Here is a 20,211-nt window from a genome sequence, read left to right on the forward strand (position 1 = left end):
AATTATTCAGTGCTACCTACCTACCTACCCACCCACCCACCCACCCACATGAAGCACACTGCTTCAGAAGACCTCACGGGATTTGCTGGCCTGAGGACAGATACAAAAGAGAAAATTCCATTTCAGGTGGGTTGGTGAATGAAGGTGAATAAGAGCGCCAAAGGTGTCCATAGATCTACACTCCAACTCTAGGCATAAATATACTCTTAGAGACACAGGACGGGTCTACGAAATAACACACCAAGGCTAAAAGACACTGTTGCCCAGCTATGATGAACACAGCAAAGGGGACTTCTAATGCTCCGACTGTGCTCCTCTTTCTCTTCTCTTTCACCACAGCCTCCATTCTCCACCTCAGCCCTGCTGGGGACGCTGCTCTGGCACACAAAGCACAATATTAACTCTCCCGCAGAGGCAGTCTTGATAAAGCTGGCTCAGTCAACTGAATAAACATGTCAATTAGCAGTGGGAGATGGGGGAAGGAAGGTCAAACCTTCTTCTAGGATCCACGTGTGGCCTTGGCACTATGTGTTTCAAAGAAATGCAAGACAGGCAGAGGCTGAACTATTTCTCCCCCGCAAAAAGGGAAATGCAAGCCTCTGCAGGGGGCCAAGAAGGGATTCTTGGTGGTTTATTTTGTTACACACAGGAATTTATTTTTTAAATGTTAAAAAACACTATGTTTATATACTATAGGAATGAAATTCGGATAGGAGTGATTTTGCATTTAGCTCATACACTCTGCAATGTCTAAAAATTTCCCCAGGCATACATTATTATAATTTAAAAATGTTATATGGTTTTCAGACTTCTATTAAATTTCCAGGCTATATTCCAAAGTTATAAGTTCAAATCTACTGTATAGCACAGGGAACGCTACTCAATGCTCTGTGTGATCTAAACGGGAAGGAAATCCAAAAAGGAGGGGATATATGTATACGTATAGCTGATTCACTTTGCTGTACAGTAGAAACTAACACAACATTGTAAAGCAAGTATACTCCAATAAAAATTAATTTAAAAACAAACAAACAAACAACAAAAAAACAAAGTTACAAGTTCAGGAGAGAAGCACTACAGCTCACGGACAAACTATGAGAGATAACAGTCCACATGATTATTTCTAGGCAAGAATTTACCTCTAAGTTTATATGAAAATGTTTTAATGTCACAGGCTAAGCAGTTTAAGTATATCTCATCTGAGAAAATGAATTAACTTTTTCTTGTAGCCCACAAAACTAGACACAATTTCTCTTTTTCCTAATTTAGTAGTCTATTAACTTTCTTGTCCACAAGATTAAAAAATAGACAATAGGGAGTACTATGCAAATAAAATTTCTACCTCGCCTAACAAGAATCTAATAAAGATTTATCTACAACTCCTTTCTTCCCTAGAAAATAAATTAAGATTTTATGTGAAAGATGAGGAAAAATAAACTACAGTTACCTTTTAGTTCTTATCAGTGTATCCAATTAAAATGAAAATGCTCTGAAAGAAGGACTATTTTTTATTCTGCCCTGTACCCCTCACGGTGCCCAGGGCAGTCCTGTGCCACAGGTATCCCAGGGTTTGTAGACTTGTACACCTCCCTCACATCTCTGCTCAAATGTCAACTCCCCGACCACGCCATTTAAAACTTCAACCCCTATTTCTCCTTATCCCCTCATAACAATAATAATATTTTTTTCAATAAAGCAGAACATGTAAGATGGTGTCCCCACTGTGTGGAAACCTAACTGTGAGGACAGAAAGAGCAGAATGCATCCAATCCTCCTACTATCCACATGAATTCACTACAGGGATTGGCAGGAAATTATAAACAGAGACATTCTTTGGTTAACTGCCTTTCCAGAAGCAACATAATTTACAACTATACTAAAAAGTCAGATTTTCCAAATTTCAGAAAAACCTACCTACATTTCTAACTCTCTGGTTGAAAAAGTAAGAAGACACAAATGAGTGAGAAGACTGTTTTTCTAAAGTTATTATTATTATTTTTTTGCGGTACACGGGCCTCTCACTGTTGTGGCCTCTCCCGGTGCGGAGCACAGGCTCCGGACGCGCAGGCTCAGCGGCCATGGCTCACGGGCCCAGCAGCTCTGCGGCATGTGGGATCTTCCTGGACCGGGGCACGAACCCGTGTCCCCTGCATCAGCAGGCGGACTCTCAACCACTGAGCCACCAGGGAAGCCCTAAAGTTATTTTTAAATGACTGGAAAAAAAAACCTCTGAAGAGAGCTACATGAAACAGACAAATCCGGGTTATATTTGATATTTCAGTAATCCTTCAACAAACCAATTCAATACTCTGCCATCTCACTGTCATTATATTATCTACACAAAAGTTTAAGGAGAGAAATCAAATATTGAGAGGACAAAAACAGTATTTTATTTCACACAGAATGCAGGCCACTGCAACTCAACGATTTTAGTGATGCCGTTTTTGAGTAAGGTTCAAGATGATAACCGTGCAGGAAAGGACCGTGTAAATTATGAAGACATAATAATTTTTGAAAATGTATTATCTGCCAATGCAAACAAATTTGTTTATTCCACTACTTTCACATTACCTAAAATATTATCAAATCCATCTGAGACCCAACAAATTTCGTATTTCACAAAGGGCAATGCTGGAGTGTATGGTTAGAAGATCATTTGAATCCTAGCTCTGCCACTTACCATAGCTGTAAACATTTAAACATGTTACTACCTACTTTCTCTGTGCTCCAGTTTCTTAATCTGTAAAATAGCAATGTTAATGCCATTATACTGTTGTGAAGAACCGGTAACATTAAGCGATTAAAACCCTAGACTCTCAATAAAAGTTGTTCTCAACCACTACAAGCACCAGGTAGACTGCGGGGCCAACCTTCCACAACTTAGTAAAGTATTAAAATCCTACTGAATGTCACTGTAATGGACGTCACGTGAAATTAAAAAACAACCCTTAATGACCATGTATTTGTGGGAACAATATTTAAGAAAACAAACTACAGGGACTCCCTGGTGGTCCAGTGGTTAAGACTCCGTGCTTCCAATGCAGGGCATGCAGGTTCTATCCCTGGTCGGGGAACTAAGATCCCACATGCCACTCAGCATGGCCAAAAAAATAAAAAAGAAAAGAGAAAGAAAAACTACAGATATACAAAACTTATTACAGTGATAGAGAAACCAACTAGCAAAGAAGAAAAATCCACTGAAGAAGTTTCTAGAATGATCAACTAGCTGGAAGAGATATTTGAAATTCCATTTCAATTCTAAGACATGTACTAAATAACTACTGTGGGTACATAGCTGTTTTAGGCACTGAAGACATTATAACAGAAGTTAAAAATTTGCCTCTTAGGAGTTTACAATCACATTAGGGAGGCTACTGTAAACGTGTGCAAAATTTCAATACAATTCAGAACAATATGTATGTACCACATAGGTGACACAAACCAAGGTTCACTACTGCCTACTAAATACATTCTAAACTCCTCTAGACCCTCTCTCACCTGTATTAGCAGCTTATATTCAATGAATGCTGCTTAGGTGTCTGGCAATATTCTAAGCACTTTATATATATTAACTCATTTAATTCTCACAACCCTAAAAGGTAGGTATTTTACATTATTCTCCTTTTACTGATAAAGAAACTGACATTTTCAAAGGTTAATAAGTATCTTATCCAAAACCACTCAGCTAACCACTCAAATCCAAATCTAAGCCAATTCCACAGCTGATGTTGCTAGTCACTACTCCTTGTGGCAGCTCCAGTGGGGTCCTCAACCATTTGTCCCCAGTCATATCGTACACAACTCCTAACTATAATTCTGTATTGCAATGAATTTAGAATATTCCCTAACTATGGTGCTTTCCCAAGTCACAGCCAGGCTGCAACAGTAGGGATCTGTGTCTTTCCCCCATGCTATATCCTCTATCATGAATATTCATTATACTAAAAAACTCAGCAACTCAAGTAATCTCTTCTCCATGAAGCCATCCTTAGAGAAGAAGGATGGTAGAAAGCAGGAGTCAGCACACGTTTTCTATGAAGGACCAGACAGAAATGTTTTAGGCCTTCTGGACTGTATGGTCTCTGATACAACTCCTCTGCTGTTAGTAGATAACAGCCCTAGGTAACACATAAACGAATGAGCGTGGCTGTGTTCCAGGAAAACCTCATTCACTGACACTGAAATATTATTCCTCTTTTGATTTTTTTCTTAACCATTTTAAAACGTGAGAATGTCATGAGCCTTACAAAAGCAGACAGTGGGCCTGACTTGGCCTGCAGGCCATAGTTTGTTGACGCCAGGTATAAAAGAAAGAGATTACGCTTTAGACCCAAATAAACCTGGGATCGAACCCTGACTCTGGGACCTCTTAGTTGTGTGACTTTGGACAAGAAACTAAGCCTCAGTTTTGTCAACTATAAAATGGACATAACAGAATTTACTGTGAGGCTGAAGTGAAATTAAAAAATCGAAAGTACCTAACTAGTACAGTGTCTAATGACAGCGGACCTTCAGTTAGTGTTTGCATTTGCCCTTTGCAGTTTGAAATAATTCCTCCACTCCTATATTCTCATGGCATTTAGTATGCACTACTAACACGCACATGACATTTAAACTCAAAGCCTTATATTTAACATACCTACATATGTGTCTCATCTCTCCTATTAGATTAAAAGCTTCATTATAATGAGTGGGGTCAGTTTTGTACAATGTAGAATCAAATATGGTGCCTAATAAATATTAAGTGTTACCATTTTTTAAATAAAGGAAGATTAAGATGGAAAGTCACATATATGCGCACTGCAGTGAACTGCTTTGTTTGGCTACAGTAGAGAGCGCCATGAGGGATAATACATAATGAAACAAATGTTATCTTGGGTTGATATCAAGTGGGAGAAGAGTGTTAGGGAAGGAAGACAGAACTGGTAGAATATTATTAGTAACGAAAGGAATCAACATTTATGTCCTTGTGCTGTAGATACATGGTTATGCAAATATAGGAGTTAGGGATGAAGTCCTTCTCCTTTAAATCACATGGAGTAACAGAGGCGATGCGTCATCTATAGTCTTCTGGTGTTCGATGTGAAATGCGCTAAATGTTTTAGTTCTATACTCAAACGTACCATCACAGTACCAGGTCCCGTCAAACAGGAGAAATGTGTAACCCAAGGACCAAGATTCAACCCTTTCATCAGTCAGTCTCCCACAGCAATCCCAGAACTTCAACGATCACCCACCTAGGAGAGTGACTTCCAACTATTTTTTAGGTCCAACCATGCCCTTTCTCCCAAGCTTTCATGGGAGGTAAAGTAAAAAGAAGAAAGAGTATGAGCCTGAAGAACAGACCTTGGTTTAAATCCCAACTATACCTCCTACCAGATATGGATGAATTACCTCAACCCTTTCTAGCCTGTTTCTTCATCTGCAAACCGGGTTTTCTATTTAGAGAGTTGTTGTGAAGATTGTTCACATGAGAACAAGTCAAACTCTTTATCTGGGGCCCAGCTTCCCAGCTGATTAGGTCCAGGTCTTCTGGGTGCCCATTTCCCACCCATCTCGGATCCTTCCGCTCTCAGCATCCCACTAACATTACAAACTCTGTGTGTCGAAAAACTGAATCTGTTACGTTCTTTTTCTTATTTCTGCTGATGAGTTAACCACCTTTCCAGTCAACTAGACTTACTTGGAACCTCTCCATTATCCTTTGTGATATTTTGCTCTGTGTACTGAGTATCCCAATACCCAAATCAGTTAGATACTGATGATTTTTTTTTTTTTTTTTTGCGGTACGCGGGCCTCTCACTGTTGTGGCCTCTCCCGTTGCGGAACACAGGCTCCGGACGCGCAGGCTCTGCGGCCATGGCTCACGGGCCCAGCCGCTCCGCGGCATGTGGGATCTCCCCGGACCGGGGCACAAACCCGTGTCCCCTGCATCGGCAGGCGGACTCTCAACCACTGCGCCACCAGGGGAGCCCGATACTGATGATTTTAACTACTATTTCTCGGCAGTGAAGAACCATCAAAATAGGGGAATAGCAGAAGCACAGCTCATATAATAACAGTATGTGGAATGTACTAGAGGGGGGGGACAACCAGGAGGCTTTTGTAACATATTGCAGAAGACAGGTGGGCCTAGGCAAATGTAGTGGGGCAAAGGAAACTGAATCAAGAGATGCTGCGTGGTGGAATTACAAGAATTTGGCAACCAACCAGTCACAGGGAACGAGGAGGAACAGGATGATTTTTTTTTTTTAAGATTTATAGCTGCAGACTCACTATTCAGGACCTATTAAGCCATTCATCTTTATCAATACTTCAAAGAAAAGTTTTTTTGATTATTTACAAGTTACACTGGGGTAAATGAGTCTGCTTTATCGTTTCTTAAGCATATTCTCTGTTTTTACTGAATTATTCTGAGTATTATTTGAATCAATTATTTACTCACATTTAAACATTTACAACATGCTAGTCTTTAACATGGCAGGGAGGGGAGGCAAAATGGCAAAAATAAGATTTTGCTTTTGTAGGACCAAATTTTAAAAGGTGAGAAAGGCACATAAACTAATAATTATATCAATGTTATTTGTGCTACAAATAAAGCTAAGCATAAAGTACTATAAGAAAGGCCCCAAATATAATTGCCTTCATTTTCCTAGGATAATTAAAGTCTGTGTAATCTTAAGGACAGAAAGGTATTTTTGTTTGTTTGTAATCTTGAGTCTCACTTATATACCTAATCCGCTGTTGTGCTACAAACCACAGGCTGCAAATCCTATCTTAACAGAAAAGTTTCCCAATTCTCACATTATATCTATGCTCAGAATAGATCACCGATAGAAACAGATCAATATTAATTTTATTCAAACCATCACAAAAAGAATCATTTAGTTTTTTTAGATAGAGCATCTTCTCACAAGTTTATCATTGCCAAGGTCACTAATCGTTTTCCTAACGCTATAGATAAATGGACATTAATTCTCTAGGTTTGTAACAGAGGAAAAATATTTTTGCCTCAAGTATTTTATAAATTATATTATTTTTATCCCCTGCGAATTGCTCAGATAGGCTCAGATTTCAAGCTCTACTTGCTTTTGTAAAAAACTTTACAAAAAGCTCTCAGTTGACAATACCTAAGAAAAGGCCTGTCATTCTTCTCAGTTCTTCTACTAAAAGCAGTGACTTCTGCCCAGACGTCTGTGACCAAAGGGAAAAAAGAGCTATAAAACTATTAATGCAGAAAAATAAGAACAGAACATTGGATTTAAGATGATCTAGAATCAATTAAAATAATTTTAAACAACTCTGTAGAAGAATGATAGACCAAGAAGAAAACCCAGAGAAATAAAGTGCATGAATAAACGTGTACAAAGACAAAACAATGCCAGTTTACTAGGCACAAAGTGAAATTCATTCTAGATTCTTAATTTACCTACATGCTTAAATTTAACAGTGGCAAAAGTTAGACTAAAGTAAATAATGTATTTTCTCTTTTACAGTGAATATAAATTATACCCAGAGCCATAAGATGTCAGATAATCTGTAGGTAAGTTAGAATTTAGGAGGGAAAACCTATACATGAAGCTTCCATGTAGCCTCCAATTTTTATGTTCAGGTTGAATTCTAACAGTTCATTTTTCATTTGGTTGTCTGTAGCTTAGTAGATGGCCAGGATCCCAAGGAAACTCACAAAAACAGATTTAATGATTATATGATAATCACTATAGTAATAAAAGGCCAATCACCAACTGAAATACTCATTTTACGGGAAAGTATTTCTGATTCCAAAAAAGGAATCCAGGGACACATCTATTCCTGCTGCAGTCTCAACAATAAGATCACCAACCCCATGCGGTAGGGACCCAGCCCCTCACACCCACAAACCCATCTTTTACCTGGTTCCTTGAAAGCAGAGATTCCCATATTTTATTGTTCATAACAACCACTCTGGGGACATATTTTTAAAAAATCACTACCCTTTCCCCACAGATTATGTTTCAGTGCTTTGGAGTAGGAGCCTGGTACTACTCACTACTCCAGTAGGTGGTTTGGGTACCACGCTGAGAAACACTGCTTTAGTGGCTTTGGCTGGCAGAATGGGAGAGAATTATGGTGGTGGCAGGTGCCTCCAGAAAATACCCAGAAGCATCTACACCTCTAGAAGAAGGGAAGACACTAGGGAGAGAGTAAGCTATGAGAAGAAGGTAATAGTGGCCATAAATGTAGATCACCTGAAAGTAGAGAATTACCTTATATGGAACCCACAGATAAGAGAATAAACACCAGTTTTTGTTTGTTTTTTAATGTAAACCTACTGAAATGCAAGCCTAACAATGGGTCCTTCTTTTTAGAGTGGATATAACTGAGGAACAAGGACACAAAGTTTTGAGAGTGCTACAGCCACATGAAGGGGAGACGGAGTGTAGGAGGGGACGGAGAGCAATTTTAAGCTCTTGCAAACAGATGATAAATAAAAGTAAAACAGGAAGTACAATATACTTTACCTTCATGCTTAGACTAAAATCAGTTACAGGATCTGGTACTAGTACAATACTAAGGAAGGTACACAGTCTTGGCCAACAAGAATATTGCAAACATACTACCAAATCACTTGTCTTAAAAATACACACACACACACACACACACACACACCCACACACACACACCCTCTTTCAAATTACTCGAGAGAAAAGCCAGCCTGACCTCTCCCTTGAGGCTGCGTTCTGCCATCTCAAAGCAATAAATATTTAAACAGAAAAAATAAATATTTCAGAACAAAGTCATTCAAACCCAATGTCTATTAGGTTAAAAATGACAAGCCCTGTAATAGTCTTAATGTCTCCAACCTCTTAAGAGCTCTTTCTTCCAATCTCCTTAAAGCAGTATTTAGAACCTCAAACATCCCATGAATCTTGTCTTACACCGGCAACAAGAGACCACAAGAGATACTCCGGGTCAGCTACCTGCTTCCTTGGAAATGAAAGGTCCTTACACACAATTAATGGTTGGCTGTCTATTCTAGTCAATGTAATTGGTGATTTCTACAATGCATGGATGATTATACTTTTTCTCAACCAAACTTTTCACTACAATTTAAATTAATTTACTCTTTATTGTGTCTTCATGGGCAATTAAGTTTGCATCTTCTCTAGATGTTAAACTGGAATATCCTTGAAAATAGCCACAACTCAGGTTCAGAATAAAACATTAGCAAGATTTTGTAGTGTGCCCTGAATAATAAATAGTTAATCATTCTTTACAGATTTTTGCATTGGGTATTCTATTATAGTCTACTTTAAAATGAGAAATTCGGGGCTTCCCTGGTGGTGCAGTGGTTGAGAGTCTGCCTGCCGATGCAGGGGACACGGGTTCGTGCCCCGGTCCGGGAAGACCCCACATGCGGCGGAGCAGCTGTGCCCGTGAGCCATGGCCGCTGAGCCTGCGCGTCCGGAGCCTGTGTTCTGCAACGGGAGAGGCCACAACAGTGAGAGGCCCACGTACCACAAAAAAAAAAAAAAGAGCAATTCGTATGATATATATATATATAGTAACAGACAAAATTTTTCCCTATACCCTTCCCAGGACAAAATGGCATTTTGTCTGCAACCATAGTTAACATGATGGTTTACTTTTCCTCTATTCATTTCACAAGTAAAGCCCCTAAGTAGATCAGGGACTGAATCATATACTTCTTTATTGTAGCTTCCTCACCAAATGATAAGCGCATTGTAATCGATCTTTAGAAAATACATGCTAAATTGAATTAACCAGGTAGTTGAATATCTGCTTCTGAAGCAGTCGGCAAAAACGATAGGGACCTTTCTCTCAATAGCTTTAGGAACTCTCCTGAAAGCTCACTACAATATAACCAGTCATAAATATTTACTGTTAAATAAATAAATATATATATATTAATTGAAAAGCTACATGTGAGAGTCCATGTTATGTACCGTGGGAAATGAAAAGGAAAATGAGAGTCTCTGCTCTCATCAACTCTCACCCAGGTTAACCCAAGAACCTTTCTTTTAATAGTTCTCCTTTCTTCTAACTTAACCTCAACCTAATGAATTTTCCAAGCAGCTGCCAGAATGAGCTTTCTAAAATAAAACCTAAATCAGATATTGCTAATTAATTCTCTTCTTAAAATCCTACATTCCTCAGTGCCTACAGGTCAAGTCCAAATACCTCTGTATGGAAGTCATGCCCCTTGCATACTTCATCTATTTGACTTCAATTCTTGCCATCAAATATTTATTGAGTACTTACCATGCATTATTAGACACTTTGTTCTAGGTGCTGGGGAGATAACAGTGATTAAAAAGACAAAGTTCCTGCCCTTATGGAGTTTACATTCTAGTGGGGGGGGGATAATAAACAGGCAAGCAACACAAGAAACAGAAGGTGTGGTATGGAGAGAAACGAAGCAAAAGTGTGCAGGGAGTATCAGGTTGGGGGGATAGAGGACCCTCTAAACTACTGATTAGATTTTATCTTTCAATATTTGAAATTCATTTTTCCCCCAAATGCATTCTAAAAGATCTTTGACATTTATTTCCAGGGTGTTTTGGGTAATCTATTTTCCATTCTTAAAGTTAATTTTTATTTTTATGAAATTAGTACATGTACTAATAGCAAACCGAATGGGTACAGAAGAGTTTATGATAGAAAATGGCAGCCTCCTACCTCTCCTTCCTTTCATCAGCCCTCTTGGGAGTGGCCCTCTTCTAATGGTTTCTTAAAAGGCAGAGGCTCCAAGGCTGGAGGCTACCCTAGGGGTTACTGACTCCTTACCTCTCCAGACTTAGATGCCACGTCAATCTGCAGATCTGTGCACAGAACATAGGACTTGGCCTCCCCATGAGGCCACTGAAAGGATCAGGTGTGTTAACCGTTTGTATGGCAAACTTTGACCAAACGGAAGAGGAGCAGGAGATGAGAGGAAACCAGTAGATAAAAAACATCTCCACATTTCCTTCCAATGGACTGGGCAGAGGAGCGGCAGTCTATACAACCTCTCTGAAGACTTCTACTGAAACTAAGTCATCAGCAGTGTCTTTTACAAAGCTCTGGCCGACCTTTCTTCCTTGTTGTCACTCCCCCTTCCTCCCCCTGCTTTCCTGAGATCATACTCCCCAATAAGGTATTGTCTCCGGCTCTATTTTCTAGGGAACATGGGCTAAGGAAATCATCAGAGACTTATCTCTCGTATTTTCCATCTTCGCATCTTAAAGCTCTGCATCTTGGGAGATAGCTTTAACTCTACTTTCTTTCCTTCTATGGCATGTTTTCTTTTGACTATCACATTCTTAATCTCTCACGCTCTTTCTCATTCTCAAACTGTTCCCTTCTCATTACACCCAGAACAGGTTTTATGAACGCATTCCGTTCTTTAATCTGACTACATTAGTTAGAATACTTCTTTAAATCTTTCTCTGTTCCCTGGATTATCTGTTTCCCCTAGGGTCAGGTTTTCTTTTTGTTTCTTCTCTTTCGTGCTGAAAGTTCCTCTCATATGACTAAGGAACCTCATGCACTGGTGACCCAGGTATAAGGACTTGGTTAGCTGGTGTGGATTTCCTCTGCTATCATATAAGGAAATCTGTTCTCTTATTAGGTCTTTTCCTGGAATTAAAATTCTAACTGGGACCTCAGTATGAGATAAGGAAGAGCATGGCAGCGGGCGACTTCGTTTTAGTGCATGCTACTAGGAAAGTGTGGAATGACCTCCTCCTACCCTCCGAATATCAGATTAAAGGAAGGGGTGCCAATATCTAATACAAAAAGAATTAAATTTCCCCAAATATTCTGATCAACTTATTTGGAGTCAAACAATCTGGGGTTTTTGTTTTTCCTTTTTTTAATGCTGGAGAAAAGAGGCAGCATAGTAAATGATGGGGCTGGCTACTTCCACTGGAACATCTCCAAGAGATTTGTGTGTTCCCCAAATAGCTGCTTGCTCTAAAATCCTCCTTTCTTCTAACCAAATAAAGCATCCATTTCCAAAATGACATTATATTTTAAGTATTACTTGATTTAAGTAATAAGCACTAGAATATATGTGACTACCCAATTTAACTCTTCTGGTTTTGCACTTGTCATGAATTAACAAGTTAAAGTTCATTAATTCAATCAAGAAGTATTATTACATACTAAATTGAACCAGATACAATAATAAACACTGGCAATATAGTCCCAATCCTGAAAGAAACTACAGTCTGATGGAAAAAACAGACAAATGTATTCACAATTACAGTAATACATACTATGGACTAAGAGAACAATACATATACAACGCCAAGGAAGCACAAAAAAGGGACAACTCTGTGAGACAGGGCAAGCTTTCTGAAGTAAGTGAAGTCTCAGCTAAATCTTTAAGGCAAGAAATTATTCCTGTGGGAGAAAGAGGTATTCTGGCCCAAAGTAATAATACGTGAAAAATAATATATGAAGAAATATATGAAAAGCAGTAAGGTACAAAATATGGCATATTTGGGGAATTGCAAGTGGTTCAGATTTGGGGGTAGAGTGGAGGGAGAAAACAAGTGAGGAAAGGAAAAGAATCTGCAAATTTTCTGGGAGGAAAAATGAGAGAGCAAGTCAGGGTTTCACCCTAACGGGGATCCAAGATGACCCATCAAAGCTGCTAGAAACTGTGTCCCTGTCATCAAGCTATATGGGAAAACCTTCCTTCTACTAAAAACCAGGGAGGACTGCATCCCTCTGAATCAGGGGTTGGCAAACTATGGCTTTGGTCCAAAGCTGGCCCACCACACGTTTTTGCACAACCTAAAAGCTAAGAGTAGTTTTTACATTTTCAACTAGTTGAAAAAATTTAAAAAAAAGAATATTTTGTGACACATGGAAGTAATATGAAATTAAAATTTCAGTGTTTATAAAGTTTAACTAATGAAGTGAGAGAGTGGCATGGACATATATACACTACCAAATGTAAAATAGATAGCTAGTGGGAAGCAGCTGCATAGCACAGGGAGATCAGCTCAGTGCTTTGTGACCACCTAGAGGGGTGGGAGAGAGAGGGTAGGAGACGCAAGAGGGAGGAGATATGGGGATACATGTATATGTACAGCTGATTCACTTTGTTCTATAGCAGAAACTAAGACACCATTGTAAAGCAATTACACCCCAACAAAGATGTTAAAAAAAAATAAAGTTTAACTAGAACATAGCCACACCCATTCACTTACCTATCATCCATGACTACTTTCTTGTTACAACAGCAGAACTGAACAGTTGTAACAGAAACAGCGTGGCTTGCAAAGCCAAAACTATTTACTATCTAGCCATTATGGAAAAAGTTTATGGATTTCTGCTCTAAGTTAGGAGTCTTTCAAAGTCTCATCTCCTTCAATTAAGTCTCAGCTTATCGGTTCAGAAGTTCTTATAAGAAATCTCATACAATATTAGATAAAAGACTAGTTACATTATTTGTGGATATAAAAGTATTATTTTTAATTTCATAAAGTAATGATTGATTTCCATTTCCATATTTTCTTCTTAACAATTCCTTTATATACGAAATATCAAATTTTGCTTGCAGAACTTTATCCTGCAGTTCTAAATGAATTAAATATCTCCAGTTATATGATTTCAAGTTGTAATTTTTAAAACTGCATTTCCTTCTGTTAACAGCAGTCTAGCTATACTTATTTCCTGGACCATTAATTAAATAAGAAATGTTATTCTAATATTCTGAAACTGGTAGCCCTTTGAAAAAATTCAAGAGGAATGATGAAAAGCATAATATGCCAAAGTAAGCTAATCTAAGACTATTTCTAAGGCATTTGATTTATAATATGGATTGTTAAATCGGAATATTTTTCAAGGGTTTAATTTATTTTTTGGTTGTGTTTTACTTCTATTCTCAATAGAAAAATAAGATCATGATTCACTGTTGCTACTGATTTAAAAGACTCTATAATTCCCAATTTTGGCTCTTCAACACTCTTTTTTTAAAAATTTTTTTTTGCGGTATGTGGGCCTCTCACTGCTGTGGCCTCTCCCATTGCGGAGCACAGGCTCCCGTCGTGCAGGCCCAGCGGCCATGGCTCACGGGCCCAGCCGCTCCGCAGCATGCGGGATCCTCCTGGACCGGGGCACGAACCCGTGTCCCCTGCATCGGCAGGCGGACTCTCAACCACTGCGCCACCAGGGAAGCCCTCAACACTCTTTTTTGATACAATTTCAACATCTCAAGAGAGGTGATCAAATTTACTTTTGCTGATTTTTAATATATCATCTGTTGGTCCAATTGGCATCTTCAAAACAGTATTTCTAAAAAATAAGTTTAAAAAGTGAAAATTTCAGTGTTAGTAACCTTTGAGGGATCTGGGCAAGACCTAGAAAAGTTAGAAGGCAAGTAGATTCTTGACAATCAGCTCACAGCATGCTTTAGAATGGAGAAGAAAAACAATATTCTACTTAAGAGTTGAGGGTAATATACTCTTATATTGAAGTTATAAATTGCTGACAAGGGCTTCCCTAGTGGTGTAGTGGTTAAGAATCCGCCTGACAACGCAGGAGACATGGGTTCGAGCCCTGGTCTGGGAAGATCCCACATGCTGTGACGCAACTAAGCCCATGCGCCATAACTACTGAAGCCCACACGCCTGAGAGTCCGTGCTCTGCAACAAGAGAAGCCACCGCAATGAGAAGCCTGCGTACCACAACAAAGAGTAGCCCCCACTCGCCACAACTAGAGAAAGCACACGCACAGCAACGAAGACCCAACGCAGCCAAAAATAAATAAATAAATTTTAGAATAAATAAATAAATTGCTGACAACACTGCATGGTCAATAGGCTATGAAAACTGAGTAAACGCAACATGCTATCAAAAACCAAAACTTATAACAAAGATATGATACCTAATAATACTCATAACTACTTAGTAATTGGATATAAATGATAAATCATTCATATAAATTGTCATAATTAGTCCAGAACAGTAAAGACTATAGAAACCATATGGTTTCATATCTATGAGGAATAATTCAAGGAGGCAGGTAAGATGAGTACTGAGAACAGAAGATTGAAGGGAACACTTAGCAGTTATTTTCAAATACTTGGGTTTTATGAAGAAGAGAGATTAACTAACCACTCCATGTGACTCTGGATGACAGAACTAGAAACAATGAGAAGACAATAATGAAAACAGATTTTAGCTCACCATAAGGAAAACATTTCTACTTTGTAACAGCCAACAATGGAACTCTTCACCTATGAGGCTTGTAGTATAATGGAAGAGTATGCAAATTTGGAATTAAATGGATCTCATATTTGGAACCTATCCCTGTCTGTTCCCAGAACTACAAGGTTGCTTGACCTCTTGAATGTCAAATTCTATCAAACGGGTGGGGCGGGGGTGGGGGGTGGGAACACCACCTACCTAAAAAAGAGACTGACAAGTGACATATGATATGAATACAACTGTTTGTATGTAAATGTGATTTGTATGTAAAATTGGTACAAAGTGGTATGCAAGAACAAAAGGTTATTTCAATAACAGTAACTATTAGTGGTGGTTAGGAACAGGGAAGCTGGAGCCAAACTCCTTGGGTTTAAATCCTGATGCTGTCAACTTGGCCAAGTTATTTAACCTCTCTGTATCCCTGTGTCCTAAGTTCTACAATACGAACGTTAACAGTACTTATAAGGCTGCTGAAAGGAATTACATAAGGCACTGATGACAGTGCCTAATGCATAATATATACTCTATAATGTTATCTAATCTATTACTATTATGTAATATTAGAAAAATAAATTCATTTTATTCTATAGTGAATTCCTTGTTATTGCAAGTATTCATCAAAGCCTTGAACATGTCAGAGATGGAAATCCCGTAAGTGAATAAGAGAGTCTCAACTAAATTCATTCATTCACACAGTCAGCAAGTATTAAATGAATATGTAATGCCTACAAGGGGCACTAGAGCACAGATTCCCAAGCCAGTCTGTGGATATGAATCCCCACAACACCTTAGTAGCTTATAAATTGGGGCAAGTTATGTAAGCGTAATATGCCTCAGTTTCTTCTTCTGTCCCATGGGGATAATTATAGGGTTGATGAGAGGATTCAATGAGTTAATGTAGGTAAAGTGCTTAGCACAGTACCTGACAGTAATACATCACATATAAAGATTAGCTGATTAGCTATTATTTTGACTACATGCCAGGCACAGTTTTAGACACCGGGAATACAAGAGACTGCTGACAAGGTCCCTGACTCACAGAACTTACATTCTTTGTAGGGGTAGGGTAGCACTGATAATAAACAAGCAAATAAAGAGTAATGACAAACACTAATATCAGTGATAAGTGAAGAAAAAGCAGGTTAAGGGAATAGGGAACAATTGGGGAATTCAAGTTGAGATAGGAAGGTCAAAGAAGAACTCTTGAGAAGCCTGGGGGATGAGCATTTCCATCTAAAAGAAAAACAGAAGGAAAGGTTCTAAGCAGGAAGATGCAAGGTGTGTTAAAAGGAATAGCAAAGAGGCCAGTGCCACTGGAGCAGAATATGGGAAGAGAAGGGCAGCAGGAGATAAGGCTGGAGAGACAGCCAGGTTCCCGATCACTCAGGGCCTCAGAGACCAGAGTGAGGACACTGGGGTCTGAAGGGAAACAAATGGAAGGTTTAAAGCACAGGGGCGACAAAATCAGACCTGCACTGCACTCTGGCAATGACCTCTTATGAATTATTTGACTCCAAGATTTCCTGAACTTAATCATTCTACTAGTAATAGAGGCACATTTGCATATCTGGGAAATGGAAACATACATCATGATGGCAGACTGAAACATTTCTGCTTGGAAGCTGAGCATCCAAACCCAATAATGAAATTACTACATTGGAAACAACAGAGCGTTTACTGCAGGGGAGCATTCCATTTGTGTTTGTTAGATTTCACATATGAAGTATTGTTTAGAAACGTTTAAGAAAGATTTGACAGTGGTTTTGGAATGTTGGGGGAAAAAAGTTAGGAATTATGATTCCAGAAGGGAATGCCTCAGATATCAACAATGCCAGATTCCAGAGAGGAACTGTACACCAAAAGGATGCTGTATCATCACCATGACAATCACATACAGATAGATGCCCAAGAAACAAACCAAGGTAAGGTATTACGTGAAGTTAAAATGTGAGTAGTCCACGAACCAGAAGTCAAAAGAGAAATGAGATTGTTCCCATATGGCGATCTTTTGGATGTGAGTGTGAAAATTTTCAGGGAAGAACAGAAAACTGGAGGAACACAACCAGGACTTTGAGCTAAGCCACTGAGAGGGGTGAGGAGTGTCATTTCCCTTTCAACATGGAGGTGTGCTCCGTAGCAATACAATCCTGAATAGCAGTTTGTCAAACACTAAGCTTTCCTAGTCTCGACTACAAAACTAAGAAGAAAGATAAAGGAAAAAAATAAAGGGAAGGAGCCGAAAAAAGGTGTGTGTTTTGGGGCATGGGAGGTGACTGGGAAGAAAAACCATTTAGTAAATCAAAATTGCTCAGATTTAATTACTTATATGGAATTCTGGGTATCTTTTCAGGGGAACTGAGTAATTTTTAGAATAGCAATATTTTTCAAGGGCCAGCCTTGGTCTTGGCAAGGAAATGGTTATAACTGACGATAAGGAGCAATGTAGAAGAATTCAGAAAGAAACCAAAGCTCTGGAAAAAGTGAGGCTTTTTTTGGTTCATTGTAAAGGAACATAAATTAGCCTCAAACCCAATCTCCGCCTACCCCCCAACTTCCCAGAGTCCTGTGCAGCCCATAGAAAGTGGAAGTGAGCCAAAGCCAACAGTGTGGGCTGAAGCTCTGTGGATGAAGGGTGGGATGGGCTCGGGGGGACCTGGCTGGCAACCCAATGGAATCACTTGAAAGCACTGCCACAAAATGGAGACTAAATAGTCACGGAGGACCTTCAAAATGCACAGAAAATGGGATACGCTTAGCAAAATCAGAGAATAGATTCCCTACTCCAACTCATTTCAAAAAAACAAAAAAAACAGAAAGGATAATAGAAAATGAAACAAAGCAAAACATACCTGCTCTCTTACCGGTCTTTAATTAAAGCATAAAATACCCTCCCTCTTCTCTCCTCCCAGCCACCCTGGAACGAATAGGGACCTGGCCACAGCTCAGGTAAAAGACTTCGGCCTTCCAGCTACTAAGAGTGGAGATAGCAGACAATAGAACTGGTGGTGATTCATTACAAAAGAATACACTCCGGAGTGGCCTGCTGCCACTTGGGCTCCCCGCACTATTTAAAGGAACAGCAACCTCCTTTCCAACCTCCCTTATTCTTAACACCTTCCCTCCTCTTGGTCCTGATGGAAAACAGATTTTGAAGAAAATGCCAGCAAAGCACTGAGCTGTCCAAGAAAGGGAGGGCTTTGCATTCCACAGAAACTGGCAGTCTTACGCTATAGTAGAGAACAAAAATTTTCTTTAACGTCCACACTGTAAAATCTTTTCCTCTCTGCCTAGTATACTTTCCCTTTCAACAACAAATAGTATAACCTTTCTTATTAATTGGAGTTGAAGTCATTTACAACTTTGTCTAATTTGACACATATTACAAGAATGTATCTCTTCTCCTTCCTTTTATTCCACGTTGTTATATTCACAGATGTGAGGAGATGCAATAATTTGGTTCACATGCTCTGAAAGAAGAGAGTACCTCAGTGAAATACTCCTGTAACATATACAGGAATGACAGATAAACCTAAAGTTATTTTTTAAAAAGTCACATGAGCATGTCTGTCTACTATACTAGAATTCTGAAATTAAATTGCCATTTGCTTTTTTTAAAGCAAAACTCTGATAACTTATTGTAAATAACAGAGCCTTATAAACCAAAAACAGGCCTTATAAAACCAGAGCATATATAGTAACAATGTGTGTACACCGTGTAGCTACAAATATGGATATAAACGTGATGAAAATGTCATCCACTGAAGGCCCTTCACCTTCCACCAAGTGAGCGATGGAAACCACGGGATATAGAAATGTTAAGATCAAAGATGCAAAGAACCTAGATGACAAAATGATGAAAACATACCTAAATACTTTTCTTAATATACCTGTTAAGATACAAATACCACAATAAACTGTTTAACTTTGATAAGTGAACCCTAAACACTGCAGACATTTTCTGTTCAGAAAGCTTATGTGACAGATCATTATCAAATATTGGGATTTGACGTCTAGCTCAAAAAACCAAAAACTACCCCCCCACCAAAAACAAAACCAAACCAAACCATAGGACAAATAAAGATTTGGCCTATCTTGCTATTTTATGTATGTTACATTAACACAGAAAGTGTATACAAAAAACAAACATGCTGGAATATTGAAAATTCACAAGTTTGACATTCTGTACTTTCCATTTGTATAAATTCAGGATGGGCAAAAGTGAGTTCCTTGTTTCCTTCAGCATTCACACACACTGAGAAAATCATAATGATTTTCACTTACCTATTAGAATTCTTAACCTCCCCCAGATGCCTCTTTCCAGTTTCTATTTATCTCTTCTGCTTCATTCCTAAAATTATAGTTTCCTTAAATACTTATTAAGACCAAGATATTAAGTGTGCAAATGCTTGTGCATTTGAACTTGGGCTTGCACATGTTTACTCAGCTGCTCTAGAAACTAAGGGGACAGGCTCCAAGAGGCCACGGAAAACCTCTGATTATAAGAAGTCCTAGTTTAGATAACTCTTTCACTGATTTAAAAATATATACAATACATACAATGAAAAGTCAAGTAGTTGAAAAGGCTCCAGTAACAGCTGAGAAAGAAGAGAGCTGGTACCCTCTAATATGGTCAGTTAACGAAAACTAAACGAGGCTCCAAGTTTAAGAAGTATCATCTCCCAAGCAACAAAGAGAAGCCAGAAACATATTTTCTCTTTTTTAAAAAGTAAAGCAATATTTCAAAAGAGTTAATCGGGCTGACGATGAAGGGATAAGAAGTGGAAGAGAAAATATTTCAAGGGTTTCTCCACTTTCCAGAAGAGGGAGGGGTTTCTTAATAATCTCCAAACTCAGATCTGCTGAAAAATTACTATGGAAAGACATATTCTTTGAAACTTCCCTTTCCTCTCGGTCATGCTGGGAAAATCTCCTTAATGCTTTACCTCCTTCCAAACAGCACTGCGGGGCATTATATAACATTTAACAGAACAGGGTTCCAGTTCCTAA

The 20,211-nt window shown here is 38.8% G+C and overlaps 1 protein-coding gene across 17 annotated transcripts in view; it reads right to left on the reverse strand.

The window, feature by feature from the left end:
- RBFOX2 (RNA binding fox-1 homolog 2) overlaps positions 1-20,211 on the reverse strand; it is a 262,326-nt gene that overhangs the window by 68,755 nt on the left and 173,360 nt on the right. The window contains exon 2 of one of the 17 annotated variants that reach the window (XM_027107507.1): positions 15,112-15,138. The exons of 15 other annotated variants lie outside the window; for them this stretch is intronic. In XM_027107507.1, the coding sequence (XP_026963308.1) occupies positions 15,112-15,138 (27 nt within the window). Of the gene's footprint in view, positions 1-15,111; positions 15,139-19,485; positions 19,553-20,211 lie in introns of all 17 variants that reach the window. One more of the 17 variants, XM_027107513.1, reaches the window with a different exon arrangement.

The sequence above is a fragment of the Aethalodelphis obliquidens genome, unplaced genomic scaffold, assembly GCF_003676395.1.
Source record: "Aethalodelphis obliquidens isolate GAN/ISIS:26980383/991018 unplaced genomic scaffold, ASM367639v1 scaffold8, whole genome shotgun sequence".
Lineage (NCBI taxonomy): Eukaryota > Metazoa > Chordata > Mammalia > Artiodactyla > Delphinidae > Aethalodelphis > Aethalodelphis obliquidens.